This window comes from Falco naumanni, chromosome 4 (genome assembly GCF_017639655.2).
Source record: "Falco naumanni isolate bFalNau1 chromosome 4, bFalNau1.pat, whole genome shotgun sequence".
Classification (NCBI taxonomy): Eukaryota; Metazoa; Chordata; class Aves; order Falconiformes; family Falconidae; genus Falco; species Falco naumanni.
In genome coordinates, this window is record NC_054057.1 from 36,765,806 (window position 1) to 36,781,250 (window position 15,445).

The 15,445-nt window shown below is 36.9% G+C and overlaps 1 protein-coding gene across 2 annotated transcripts in view; it reads right to left on the minus strand.

Moving 5' to 3' along the window:
* VPS50 (VPS50 subunit of EARP/GARPII complex) overlaps nt 1–15,445 on the minus strand; it is a 93,388-nt gene that overhangs the window by 65,466 nt on the left and 12,477 nt on the right. For both annotated transcript variants that reach the window (XM_040590686.1, XM_040590687.1), the window contains exons 5-10: nt 12,685–12,738; nt 9,276–9,346; nt 8,745–8,862; nt 8,622–8,657; nt 6,035–6,117; nt 981–1,023 (exon numbers count right to left, since the gene is read on the minus strand). In XM_040590686.1, coding sequence (XP_040446620.1) covers nt 981–1,023; nt 6,035–6,117; nt 8,622–8,657; nt 8,745–8,862; nt 9,276–9,346; nt 12,685–12,738 — 405 coding nt within the window. The remainder of the gene's footprint in view (nt 1–980; nt 1,024–6,034; nt 6,118–8,621; nt 8,658–8,744; nt 8,863–9,275; nt 9,347–12,684; nt 12,739–15,445) is intronic.

The window sequence follows — 15,445 nt, forward strand, 5'->3', positions numbered from 1 at the left end:
TTGAACCGGAAGTGCTCTGAATATACCACATATCAGTGAAAGGGGGCATGGGGGGTTGCAAGAAAGTGAAAGTATAAATGCATAAATGAAGGAAAATTAACAAAGTTAAATAATTAAGGGAATTAAATAACAAGGTAGTGTAATACTTGCACTAATCTGACTTTCTAAAGAACATGACCAGAGACATAGAGAGCTGCTGGGACAGCAAGTTCAGTTTGCAGCTATGCATTACATGTGTAGGCATAACATGCACTACATATACATTATACATATCTACACTACTAGACTTCTTAGAAAAAGTTTGCCAAGTTCCAGCTCAAAATTACCTAGTAATTTAGTTAAAAAGAATTCCTACTGTTCATTAACTTTTTTTTGCCACCAGTTCCCAGCAAGACATTTACCACTTTACATTCTTTGCAATACTATCTACCAGCTTAAAGTGATCTGTCTTCGCTGCATCTTTCCCAGATACTCATATCTTACTTCCTACGGCTTACTACTGGCCCTATTCAGCAGTTTCCAGTTTGCGGACCTCAAATTTCCAGTGAAACTGTGATCTCTTGTGTAGCTTATCCAAACCTACTGGCATGCTGCTAATTTACTTTTCACAACTGTCTAGGAGCAGTCTAAAGAATTCACAGCAGATCATGGATTAAAAACCACCATGTGTCTTTATCATACAGGGAGCATACCTTTGCTCCAGTACGTCAAATGTTTTGTGCCTATTTTATTTGACTGCTCTACCACTTGAAGTGAGCACAACTTGTGAGCTGGGCTCATAAGTTTGTTAACATATTACAAGTGTTTAGGTTGACTGCAGCACAAAAATCTGCATGAATAGCAAGGACTATAGCATTCCAAAGATAGTATTTGAAAGAAATATACATATTCTGTAATTGCTAATAACATTGCATTAGAAAGCTCTAGTACCTAGAGGTTAAATACTGACATATACTAAACATCAACATATTAATTCTTACCTCTATTTGTTCCAAGGTGTCTTGCAGTTTTGAATTCAACTCACTATTAATGAAAGAAAAAAAAATGTTTAAAAGTAAAACTACTGATCATACTAACATTTCACACCAAGTTTCTTGTTTCCAAAAAACCAGTTGCCTGCTACTGAATGACAAGATGGTAATTTATCTTAAATCATTAACCTGCTGTGTCAGACTAGCATCACTGCACTACTGTTACTACCTTAGTAGTAAGAAAGGCTCACACTGCAGGCATTTGCAGTATTCCTAACACCTCAAATTAAAATATATGTTGCAGCAGCACATTATCCTGGGCTTATAACGCAACAGTGTTAAGAGAGCCCAGACAACATCCCATCCTGCTAGGATTTAGCCAAGTATTCAAAGGTATTCCCAAGCAACTGGCACATTTCTAAATGTTTTTCTTTGGCACTGTGATCTACAGAAGAACATACCCAGAAAGGTCAGGGCTGTCAAGTCTTTGCAAACTATGGTAAAGTAACTTTTATTTGTTGCTCGGGAACCCCTTACAGAAACACCACAGGAAAAAAGAACTTAAGTCTACACAACCTTTGGAAACTCTTTCCAAGACCATAATTATACTTCTCTGAGCTATATTTTGTATAGAAAGATTTAAAAAAATAGTTACCATAAGGGAAACTATTTAGGACAAAAAAGGCAAAACTACTCCTTTCCAATGCTCAGCTTTAAAAATTTCAGAACACCAGCCAGAAAAATAAGACACAAAATATGACTACTATCTTTTTGTTTGGAAGGGTTGAAGCAACCAAGAAATAGGCAGGATATTCTCTTCAGGCATGGAAAGCACAGAGTTTTCATGGAATAATCACCATACCTGATTTTAGACAACTTCTGTGCTCTGAATCTTCTCCTAAGGGGCCTACATTAACTATCAAAAGATAGGTTAGCTTCCCTACCTAGTTCTCTCCACTTAAATGATAACTTACCACCCCTCCTTTTTTGGTTCTGTTAGATAACCCGGATACAACACTCTCCAAAGAAAGGTTTAAATAGAAAAAACTGCATCAGAAAGAGCTGGCATTAAACACTACATCAAGTAGCCAATATTTCTTTGTTGCTTCTCCACATGCAACAAGCCTTCAAACAAAAAATCCTCCATAACCATTTTACATTACTACATGTCCTGCTGGAGTTTATAAGCATTTCCTGTTACTCCAGTTCTTTTAGCTATCAAGACATTACAGTAAGAACCTTGCTCCTTCTTTCCACCTTTAGAACTAGGTACAGCATAACCCATCACCCTCTGTGTATAACCATAGTTAGATTTACATGTGGAAATTAACAGGTCTAAAATATAGAAGCTGCTGACATTAGCAAAAAAACGATGCAACGCACAGGTAAGTGTCTGCACAGACCGAACAAATTAAGTAATTGTACCACTGTAAGTCCTAGGAAAATTCAAAGCCCCTAATGGTAGCATGTGCCATATAAACAGAAGACTATGATTCCTTTCAAACAAATGTCACGAACATGCTGTTGCTAATCTAGCATTTCTTTACCTTTTCTCATCAAATTTAAAAAATGATTTTTCACCTTAGTCGGGCAATTTACATGCTCACACGCATAAAGAATTTGCTCAACCACTGCAATGTAGGGCTGATAAACTTCCTAGGCTCAAGAGATCTTTTCTGGATTACTGCAGGTCATTACATTTGACCAATTTCATCTGTATACCAGCACAGATTCTCATGAAAACTAGTTCTTTGTTTCCACTATGCTTAATGCCAGGCACATCTCAGCTTGCAATCACCTGCTGACATAGGAGGCTTGGGCAGCTCAGGGACCTGAGCCCTCATGTCACAATTCCCCGCAAATACCCCAAGATCAGGGCCATTCCTAAACAGTGTACATTTCTTTAGGTTTGGGACAGAAGGATGGGGAAGAATTCAAAAGATCTTGTTCCATATTGAACACAACCAAGGTAAAACTGTCACATGTTTCTTATCCCTACTATTTAGTGTAAGTCCTGTGACAGCACTGTCTAGCCCTTCAAGCGAGGGCTCAAGCACCAATTTTAAATACAGACATTCATAGTTTATTTATTCAAACAAACTATGATATATGGAGGTGTTTGCAAGGATATAGTCTACATTTATGTTAATTTAGGAAAAGAAGGTACAATCACAAAATTTCGTAAGAAAAGTAACTTTGATCAAGTATTGAAGTGAAAATGTAGAAATGCAGTGTCCAGATAAATCTGTATGCATGTTCTAAGCCAGAATTATAAAGGTAGTGCTTGGACATAATGGCTACATGATGATTATGAAAGTCCATTTACCATAATTGAGAATTTAATTGAAGGCATCCATTTCATTCATAAAAAACTTATTAGAAGGGGTTTGGGATTTTTTTGCATCCCCATCCATACAAATCGAAAGTAGCACATTCTCAGAAGGCACTTCACTGCAACATAACAAAAGTAACGTTTCAACCGAAATGCAATAGACAAGAGCCATCTTATTATCTGACACTACATTTTGCTACGGGTTTTTCAAGCAAGTCTACTCACATCAGAACTGATCAACAAGCAGAAGGCACAAGACTTTGATTTGTATTTTTTAAACAAAAATGAATCACATAATGCAAGCATTCCCTAGGAAGAAGACAATGGAGAACAAAACCAATAGACATCCAGCCTATTATTTCAAAGAAGAACGTGCAGCCACTCTTAAAATCAAAGAAGTCTTAGCAGGGAAGCTGAAGTTCTTGCCTCTTCAGATTATGTATACACTAAAACAAAAAAAATTATATGGTTCATAGGAAGGTTTAAATCCCCTGCTGGTTAAGAGCTACACCCAATTCCTACCACCATCTAGCAAAAAAAATATGAAGAATGATTGTACAAAGGCAGGCACTGATTCTTGTCATGTGGACAGCAGACAAAGGGATACTGCAAAAATTTCATGGTAGGATACAGAGATGATGCCTCATATAAGCATGTTAAAAATGCTAGCACATGTCTTTTCCTTTACTAGCTGTTTCTTACCACACTCCTGAATAAAAATGCAAAATACCTATTTATTCATTTAGCCCAACTCCCTGGTAGTGAGACGTTATTCCATACAATACACATTCTCTCAAACTTATGCTAGTAAAACAGTACACAGAGACTGAAATGTATGCACTGGGGCTGGGAATTGCAGCTAAAATGTCCTTCTGCCCTCACAATGCAAACAAAAACAAGCTCAAAAAACTCCCTCAGGATAAAGAAGCAGTGCTGATTTTTCCTGTCATCCTTTCTTCCAAGAAAACTGTCTTCTCAGATGCAAGGGTATCCATTTGACTGCAACACCAAAGTAAATTTTCACAGCTGTTTGTCACATATCTTGTCAGTATGCTATCAGATTTTAAAAACTATGACTTTTGCAGTTAAATATTCCAAATGGTGAAAATGGGAACTGCTAGTTTAGTTCCAAATTTTGCTATGCTGGACACAGTGTAGTGGTTTCAGAGTTGATCTCCACAATAAAAGCTTGAAGTGATTCAACACCAAACAGAAACTTCCATATCATTTATACAAAACAGAATTTAAGTCAAAGAAACTGTGTAATTTAAGCTAAATCTCGAAAAGAGCAAGGTTTTCCAGATGAGCACTGTAAGAGTCTAAGAAAGCAAGCTGCCTTTTCAAGCTGAATAAATGTTGCTAATTTCTCCAAAAGAAAAAAATGCAGGAGATACACAGAATAAATCAGATTAATGTTTGGAACCACAGAGCATCTGAAAGAGCAATAAATACTAAGGAGAGCTTACTGAACAGTACAGATGAGACACAGATATGGAAGACTGCAAGACCCATCTCTCTACAGAAGGTAAAGTCAAGCAGAGCAAAAGCTGTTCAGGAGTTATCTTGCCTCTCAACAACTAAACTGTCAAGAACTGAGGGAAATAATCATTTTTTCCTCACTCAAACGCAGAACAGTTTTCATTCACTACTATACAAGGAAGGGATTCAAAATTTTAATATATGTAGGCAAATGTTGGCAGCGCAGTCAATTTATAGACACACACAAGTTTTCTGGAACTGAAAAGAAAGCAAAATGCAGCTTTGGAATCTGACTTCAGAATAGAGGGGGGCTTATTGCCAGGTATAATTTCTAACTTCGTACACTTTTTTGGTGCATCTTCAGATCCTGAGACAATTGTACCTCAAAAGCAGATTCTAAACTGAAATCAAGGATTATGGCTAATTACTCTGAAGTTGCAACAAAGCGTACATTTAGAGGACAGAGGGAGGCAAAGCATGTGTTTTCATAGATTTTGGCCCCTCTAAGTCAGAAAGAAATCTGAAAGGAGATCAAATAATGTCAGAAATTTACCCACAGATTAAAAATTATAATTAAAAAGAAAATCTAATTAATCCAATGATCTTTTTAGTGGATGAAACATCAAAATTCACTTCATTTTACTCCATTATTGTCATATTTATTACAACCTTGAACTTAATATTTACCCAATTCTAAAAACCAATGGAAACATCAAGTCCTTCTAAGCTAGGAACTACAGATACTCAGTTCTGAATTTAATTCCAGTTCTGAATGCAATTTCTCCATGACAGCATGAAGCTCTCTTAACCTGATTCTTGGTGATGACATTAGCAAGTTTTCCTCCACAAGCCATCTTGCTGTAGGTATATTAATTCCAGAATACAAATTTGCTTATTAAAAAATTAGCTCAGGTATCTCTAGGCTGCAGGTTGTAGCACAGTTATAATTCAGACTCGGTTGAAACTTTACCTCCCAACATACTATGACAATTACAAAACAATGACTTAGTTCAAACATAGATTATATAGTGTTATGATTCTGAAGAATGGTTAGTAGCGGTACAGGGAGAGGGGAAACTATTGAGGATGCTTATGCTTTTATAAATGTCTCAATTTTACTTTTCTAAGTAGAAAACCAAATTTCAAACCAAAAAAAAAAGCTGCTTTATAGAATGAGAATTAATGGTCACTGTTTTACACTATTTACAAAAAAAATTATACAGAAGCTGAAATCTGCAAAATGTCACCTTACCTTATACAACTGTAGTGTTTGAAAGTGCTGGCAGCTTTCTGGCATTCCAAGCACAGCTGAATAGCTCCTGGATAGTCCTCTTCCTTCGGATAGAAAACAGTGGAAAGCTGATTTGGCTTTTGAAGCAAACACTGCAACACCCATTTTTGCTTGCACGCTTATGTATAAACATTAAGAACAAAATATTTTGCCTCTTACAATACAGTAAAGTTAAAGGAATGAGGATCTATCACAGAACTTAATGTGCAAGTAGTTTAGAATTAGAAACAGACAACATATTATCAATACCCTAAAACACTGTGTATTACATTACCTTATGCAAATGACTTGCTGTTTTGTTTCTGTACGCATTCATACAAAACACGTCAGAGTTTTTATTACAAAGCAAGTAACACCTTCCCAGTCAACTTTCTAACCTTTGTTAATACAACATGATCTATTCATGAGCAAGGAAAGAAGTAAGTTCAGGCACTGGCAGGCTGTTGCCATTGTTTACAAAACCTGAAAAGGAAGACACTCCAATATTATGCCTAGATAAACACTATTTAATTTGACACATTCTATAGCTAATTAGAAATTAATTTGAATAAAACTGGCTCACACAAGGCCAGGACAAAGAGAGCATACGTCAGAAAATAAATATGGAAATATTGCTCTAATTTATAAGAAGAATATCCAATAGGTAGATAGGTCTATCAGGAAGTACATGAAGACACCAGGACAAAACCAAAACAGAAACATACACACAAAAATGTAAAACCCCAGGATCTTGCCAACAGAATATGGGCAGTGCCTTGGGTATATCTAATAGAGTACAAAAATAGTTATGAGGCCAGAAAGGTTCTGAGAGGAAGAAAAACCCTCTTTAATAGCTAAGAGCTTCCCTTTTTTGTCCTAATTACATCCATTATATTACATGCTTCAGAGAGCTCAAATGTAAAGCTGTTACTGGAATTTCAAAGTCATTGATCAAAAAGTAAAAACGCAAGGGCAATTTATATTTAGCTATTATCATAAAGGAGTTTCTGAAATGAAATCGGTTTTAACAGAAGCATTCTAATGCAGATCAAGTTTAGCTAAAAACACAAAAAACCCCACATACATTATGCATTAGATGAAAACAGAACAGTACATTGGTCTAAAATGATTGAAGCATTTACAGCTCTTTGCATTTTTCTCCATTGGAAACCTGGGACTTGCTCCATTAAGTCTAACAGAGCTCAAATCAGAAAGCCTGCCTGCATAACATATATTACTAATATATTCCAGATGTAGCTTACCCCCTGTAAGTTATTATAGCTTCATGTCTAGTCCTTTTTTAATTGGGAATGCAACCCAAATGTTCCTCTGTGAATGGCTACTAAAAGATCTCATACATACTCCCAGCTAACTTCCTGAAGTAAAGACAACACCTTACTGGGAGCAGACACTGAGCGCAGCTCTAAAATTGCACTTATCCAGAAACGGCAGTTGCAGACCTTAACGTTTAAAAATCACTAACAAATTATAATAATCAGATATTAGGGTCTGTGTGTGAATGCCAACACCCACACCTCCACCTCAAGAAAATTCCTACCGGTAGACAGTGAAGAGTTCATTTCCTGTGCACCAAAATACAGCACAGAAATTAAAAGCTAATCACGGTACAGGGCTTACTGAGAGAAGGTAATGTTTATGCAGCCTGTGAATTAATAAGTTCTTGCTTGGTAAAGAGTAAGTAAGTGTGCTGAAACAAGGTGTATTACCTAAGATGGAATTAAACTCAGAGAATCTTAAGAATTAAAATTATTAAGACTCAATTTCCAAGTTTAGTAACTAGGGATTATCATAATGACATTCCATCCAGTATTAGCTGTAAATATTCAGCAAACTAGCAAGTCAAAATGGTTACATTACACGATCAGAATATAGCTGTCAATAAAATCCTGAAGCTATCTTTCATACAACTCATCACCTTAAGACAATTCTTGGTTTTGCTCTGTGCAGTATCTACTGCATTTTTAGGCAGTATATATACCGTATCAGTAGAATTTGCAGTGTCATGGCCTGCATGCTGCTGTTTTCTACAACTGACTATTAAAAAGCCAACCCAACAAATAAGGAGAGAAGCTACTATACTTAAAAATAAAATACTAAGTAGGGAGCCCATATATGCATTTGTACAGTAACATACCAGTAGAAGTACTTTACCCAGACTCAGTACATCAACAATTGGCTAAATCTCACCTTTTTTCTTCCAACTATCAAGCTAAGACCAGAAAAGAAATACAACTTGTGGGTAGGGAGGGGAGTCAAGACTCCATAGCACTCTTACTGAACTAACTCAAGCCTCAATGCCCAGATCTTAAGGCAGGATAGAGTCTTTGACAGAAAATACTCTCCTCCCTCACCGCCTCAGCACAGGGGCTATTTACTTTGATTTGAAGTAATTATCACATATTTTTTAAAAACATAAAAATATAATAATTTCACCACATAAAAACACCCATAGCCTGTTTGCAAGAGGAAGCAAAAAAGGGACAAAATTAAGACTGACAGAAGTAGACTTAGAACAGCTTCAAATTATAATAGTCTGGCAGGGACTTACCTCTAACATCTCGCTCAAACGCACATCAGTTCTTTGCTAAAAATAAATAAAAAAAACCACAGTGATAACTACACAGAAATGAAGAAAAATATTTTGTCATTGAACAAACGTAACTGTACATACCAGTGTTTTTATTGTTCTCAGAGACTTTAGCAGTCCAATAAGCAACTGTCGCTTCCTTTGATTTGCAAGAAGCCCCAAACTAGTTTGTGTGAAGCCTTCCTTTGCTATATTCAGGTGTCTGCAAAAGTTAATGAACATAACACCTTTGACAATATGTAAAATAAAACGTAATTCTAATATGTCCATCAAAATACATGCTAGAAAGAGATTGTCAGCATTGTTAGGGTAACCCAGAAATTGAGATGATACCAACAGACTACCATGAAGGTACATTTTCCCTCATGCATAACTGTGGATCAATGGTGTATCTCAAGAAGTTCCTCTTCTAAAGAGAACTCCCATTTGAAAAAGGGAGAGCTGCAAGACAGAAAGCAGCTGGTATTTGTTTCAGTATCTTTAACTACTATTGCTAATTCCATGTAGCACATAAATAGGAAATATCATCAGCAAGCAAACTTCCTGGGTTTACAGGTTTCTTCTTAAACACCTTTTTCCCTGCTTTCAATCTCTGCCATTGTTTAAACAAGATACCTTCTTCCATTTGTGCAAATAACAGCTGCCATCTGAAGGCCAGTCTGCAAAGATGTAACACGTTCGAGTTCCTACAGAGAGACAACAGGTTAAATAAACATGTAAGGTAAAATCCTGCCACATACCAGCAAAGCCTAGTGATTAGTGGGTTTCTCTTGAGATGTTATAATGACTTCGTAGAGTTACTTTATATATTATTTGTTTCATCATTTTATATATGCTAAGCACTGGAATGGAACATTAATATAAACTATCTTTTAAAACACAATTCTCTTGAAGAAAGATATTTGAAAACCATTTTCATTGCAGTGGGACCTATACGATTTATATATCATATATGTAGCCTAAGAATCTCTATACCATTAATGTACCACAGCAGAATGATCAAAGCTCCAGAGATAGAAGCACAGGGTTTAATTTGCATTAATATGTCAGAGAGCAGCAAAAAAAACAACCAAACAAAAAAACCATAAACCCAACACCACCATGTTTCACACAGAATTTTCTTGTTTAGAAGCACTTGAGTTGTAGCAATTTAGTAGATGTCAGTTCATAATGAATGTTAATTGTATTCTGTTGAATTTCAGCTGAAAACTCTTCAGCACAGGTGACCTGAATTTAGTTTGATTTTGACTTCCTGGTACCTAGCATAGTCTCAACTCCTTTAAAAAAATATTTTTTATATATATCTATCAGGATTTCTTTTGTTAGGAACAGCACTGCAGAAAAGTGAACGCTCTCCCCATGCTAAAGGAAAAAAAATAGTATCTTTTTTTAAATACTGCTCATCATTTCAGAACACATCAAGTGTTTTCCATGGGGAGAAGGGAAACTTTAGCTTTGAAAACTTATCTAATTCTATATATATGACAAGCAAAAACAAGTTTAAAGTTTAGTTCAGTTCAAGATCAGCTCCTGGTCAGCCTTCAAAGATACAAGTAATTCCAACAAATCACTGAGCTGCATCTTTCAGCAAAACCAGTTCCTCCTTTATGTTGCCAACATTGCTTTCAAAAAAATGACAGCTTAGTTGCTTATGTGCATAATAACTTAAGAAACCAAATTCAAAGAATACTTTCTTCAGTACCTACTCATACTTTGCAAATGTCAGTGCTATTCAAAAGGCCACTGTTGCCTTTATGATGAGGAAATGCATACAATAAGGAGCGACTCCATCCATTCCAGTCTTGCCTCTTGCAAAGATTCTGTAAAATCTCTCCTTTGAATGTGGCTGGACGGAGAGGCACAGGGACAGAGTGCAGCCTAATGGTCCTCAGAAAGGGCGTCCTCTGTCCAGCATTTAGGGATAATTATATTTTTTCTCTTTTCAAAAACAACCTCCCATCCATTGCTTGTTCCTAAAACATGCCTTTCCTTCCAAGGAGAAGGAAGAATTATAAATCCCTCGTCTTGCGTCTGTGCCATGCCTCTCTCATCCCACAGTAGTGCCTGTTAGACTTCATACTAGAAACAGGGTGCAAACCATGACTTCCCCACACTTCCCCTTGCACAGTGGAAACAAGGCATCCAGGAGACAAAGAGTCACCTACATTTTTGCTTCTTCTAATGACCTGTTACTGTGATCGGACACTGAACTGCAGCTGCCGTTACAAAGTACCCACAGCATTTCAGGAGTCAGTGGGAAAGTGAGTCCCATGATGCTCACCAGAAATCTCTGATAAGTCTGCCGACGAGCAACTGTGCAGGCCTGTGCCCCGCAAGCAACATTGAAGGATTACTGACTTAATCAGGCAAATATACATTTGAGAAATGTTTTTAAAAGATTCTTATTGGCACGATGGATTTTTTAACTGTCCCTTGGCACATCTGAAATGATTTCTTGGTATAAAATGTGCACCTCACTAAGACGTTGCTGCTATAAGAATATTAACGTTACACAGCAAAATGCAAGAACATTCTCTATGGTACTGTTACGCATTGACAGGGGGGCTTCAAAGTGAAGCTGCTGGACTCAGAAAAAGCAGCATTCACTCAACATCAATTCCAAACATGCACAACAGCAAAACTATACCAGAAGGATTTCATACCATACAATTACCCTTTCTGCCCCCCTCTATGCTATCTTATGAAGACTCAACCATGGTAGCACTTACTCATCCTCCTTCTGAAACAGCCTCCCACCTGATTCCCTTAACTAAAACTGATATAATATTACCCTTACAGCTTTTTTCTTCCAACAGCTATTGCAGGAGATGACACAAGCAATGCTCACACACACATATATTTTTCTTTAAACAGCAGCACCCCTCCTTCTACTCAGCAAAATGCCAGAGCACAGATGGGACACTTTCAAGGTCACTACGGACTTGTGGACCACAAGTACAAGTGAGCATAAGAGGAAGTTGTCCCCTCTGGATGAAAGAGGACAATAATTGTAGATCCATGACATCTAACCCTGAGTCAACACCCAGGAGGTACAAGCCCTAGCCTGCAGCAACAGCAGTGTTATCAGCTTAGAAGCAGGAGGCAAGGAAGGGAAGGATGTAACAGGAAGAAGTTTAATCAGGAGGGTGGGGAAAGAAAAACAAGAGACAGAGAGAGACCTCCACCAACAAATGCAACCATCATTGCCCTCTCACATACTCTCCAGCTTCCTGACCAAAATGACAATTCCCATAAAAGCTGGTATGACAATACAAGGTGCTGTACACACACAGAATTATACACCACAGGATAATTCTCAGACTACTTTGATAACAATCCGAAGTTCTCACTTTGTAGAATTCTGTCATTTCCTGGAAAGATCAGATAAAACCAGGCAGAGCTGACCAAATGTATAGGGGCATTATTAAAAATAAATGGGTAGAAAAAAAACACCTTCTCTTTAGAGAATCATTATGACAGCTGTTCCGATTATGTTTGGGGAGCAAGGAGAGAAGCTGTGTCAATACTCTACTGCAAGCAGCTAAAGCAGTTTTGCTTAGTTTTGCTCTCTGAGATCTTTTGACAGGTTGAGGCTCTATTTCCAGCTCAGTCTTCTCTTAGATGCTTTCTTCTCATGACTGCCTGAGATTAGTGGCAGGTTTCTGGTTAAGTGTTCTTAAGAAAGATCATTGCTGTTTTCTATTACAGAAAAAGGTATGAAACTAATACTAAACACAGGCACTCAAGAAGCTCCTGCTCAAGTCCATTACAGGTATTAGTCAAGCCTGTGAATTCATGTTTTCAGAAAGCCTTCTTAAAAAAGCCAAAGTCTTTATCATCCTAAGGGCCTCCAGCTCAATATGCTCTTCGTTCTTTTCACTATACAGATACAGCTTTAGCATATATGGACAGCTAGTTCCAACTAACAAATTACTAGATTTAATCCCCAATGAAACAAATGCAGTGTTACAATAGCACAAAATGGAGTGGTTCACTTTTAAAAAGTGATGATTAGTTGTCTTACCTGAACATATGCAGGCTGTTTTTCAAGAATCAAGTCTGCAACTTTCTTAGATACCTTAAAAAGAATATTATAAGTGATACATAGCAGTGTCAATTAAATAGCCTATCCAGCTATACTAAAGTTCTACAAGTTTGTGATTCTGTATCATTTAGTTCTGTAGTTTTCAAATTTATTAATAAACATGCCACAACAAGGTAAAAAATCCTAAAACAACCATCAGCTTTCCTTAGAAGCAAGATAAGAAAAATGTTTACAGTTCCATCTAGTAATTAGTGGCCATTTTTAAATCAATCCCTTACCTCTCTTTTTTTTAAGGAACACACTAGAACAGAAAATAGAAATATGGGACACTGCAAGAGTTTATATTGTGCTTATGCTACTGCTGGAGTACAAATATAAGTTAACCATCTACCATGGAGATCTAAGAAAGCCATAAAAACACCTGCCTTTCAGACTGATATTGTATTAAATAAAACCCATGTCAAAATTAATATTCACACTGAGTACATTATACCCTTTCTTTAGCACACAGAACATACATATTTTAAAATTTTCTCCCTTGTTCTGAACTAACAATAAGTGGAATGCTATGGAGACCTGCTGCCTGTACTGAATTTAAAAATGGGCATTGATATCCTGATCAGCCTCTTATGTGCAAACACACAAGCTTAAAAAAATAATCCAATGCTAGCAGTCATATAAACACAAGTTTAACAATAGTGTGCTTTGTTTTCAGCAGGGACTAGAAATATTTAAGAAGAAACAATTTCAAACATGACAAAGAAATTATTGGTATTGCTTTACATTCTTCTTGGTGAGCAATATTCCCAGAAATTAAAATAAAATAAAACTGGCTATGATAGCCAGCCCACAGTGCACTACTGGGAAAGAGAGATAAGGAGGTTTTTCTATACCTGACTGCCTAGTCAAACATAGCACAAAGTTGGGATCAATCAGCATTCCTGTAACACACTTACCCTACCAGGTCAGTTCCCATCCTCTGGAAGAGCACCTGCACACAAATGGTCTTCAAAGTACTCCAACAGAATCAACTAACAATCTGGACAAGGGGCATATATCTAGCTATGCTTTCCTCCTTCCATATTAAAAAACAGCCAGAATCACAAAACAGTTACAAAATCTCTTAGTTGTTCTATAAATACTCAAGCTGCAGGACAGCAAAAGAACCACTCCAGAGCAGGGTGGGGGCAAGGAAAGGATGTTTTCAGGTCAAACTCTCCACAAGCCAACACAACCTTGGAGCTCTAAAGAAGTTTTGTTCACTGCACAGTATATGTGCTGTGAAATTTTCATCTCCTTTTTCCAAACTGTTCTTCCCACTAGCCCTGTACCTGTAAAAACTTTAGGACAGGGATATACCTGCCAGTCATGCACTGCCCTAGTACAAATCTAATGGCTTGATTCTTCACTGCTAAAGGGATTCATCAGGCAGTACACATGAATAAAAGATGAGTTTCATTTTCAGTTTTTACACTCTTTTTTTTGTTTGTTTTCCAAGTTCTCAGCTACTCTTGACTAATAACAGCCTCAATGTTGTCAAGTATCTGCCACAGCCATTCATTTTTTTAAATTTCCCTGAACTTAGTGAGACTATTCCAAGCTATTCTCTTTCCTTCCTTTTGGATGAGCAATGCTGTCCCAGGTTACTTCCATTTGTTTCCAAGTTGTCCCACCTTTTCTGGCATCTTCCATACAATTGTGTTAATTCTTAATTTTTGGAATCCAGAACTGCAATTGCTAGCAGTGAATGTGACTGCAGTTATCCATGCATGCAAACTAACAATGTTCTTTGAGGGGACCAAACAATTTTCTCTTTCCTAATCACATCAGGAAAAAATATTTCACCTCTCAAAGAAAAAAAAAAAGATACAGCTGAGGATATTGTCTACTACTGAAAATGAAGTCAGATGTACAACTAAAAAGCCTCCTCATTTCAAATTGTCTGTACCAAGATGATTAGACAAATTAAAGCTGTTGTGATACATATATTAAAGAGGTTTTGAGAGCTGGAATCCATCCAATGGAATAGAAACTCTAAGAACTTTTCTGCAGTTTGGCTTTGACACAATTTGTTCGCTTGTTTTCTAAAAGACAGACATATCTGGGGCATATTTACTAGAAACCTCATGCTCAGTTCTCACCCCTGTCAGGTGAGAACCACCTATTAGCATTAGCTGCATGCACTTTTCAGTTCACATGTTTCAGCAGCAGCCATGCACTGAAACTAGTCCCCTAACAGTAGCTGGTTCCCATTGTGCAGGCAGAATGGCCAAGATCTTGATGACAGGTATTAGGATTATCCATCATATCTCAATGAAGTTGTCTCTCAGTCTTGAGTGTATTTCCTGGCAAAACTATGTCACCACCAGATGTCCTCTTAAACTTTAAAAACAAAAAACCAACACAAAACCAAAAGCCACCACCCACTTTCAACTTCTTTCCTTATACCTCTCGATGAGAAACATGGAATATTCATTTGCTCAACTTCTCACTAAGACTTTAAAAGATTTCATAGGTTTATTATAGGAAAAGCAGTCTTAGGCAGAAGGAACTTGTTCTCTATATATTATTAGACAATCCAATGTTCTCCTTCTGTACATTTCATTCATTTAAAGACATGAATTAGGATTGTAACTGTTACTTTACTTGCAGATACTCTCCAAATGCCACAATTAATACATTCATTTCCTGTGCCATATTATTCACCTTTAAAAGAGCAATGAATCAATAATTACTGTAT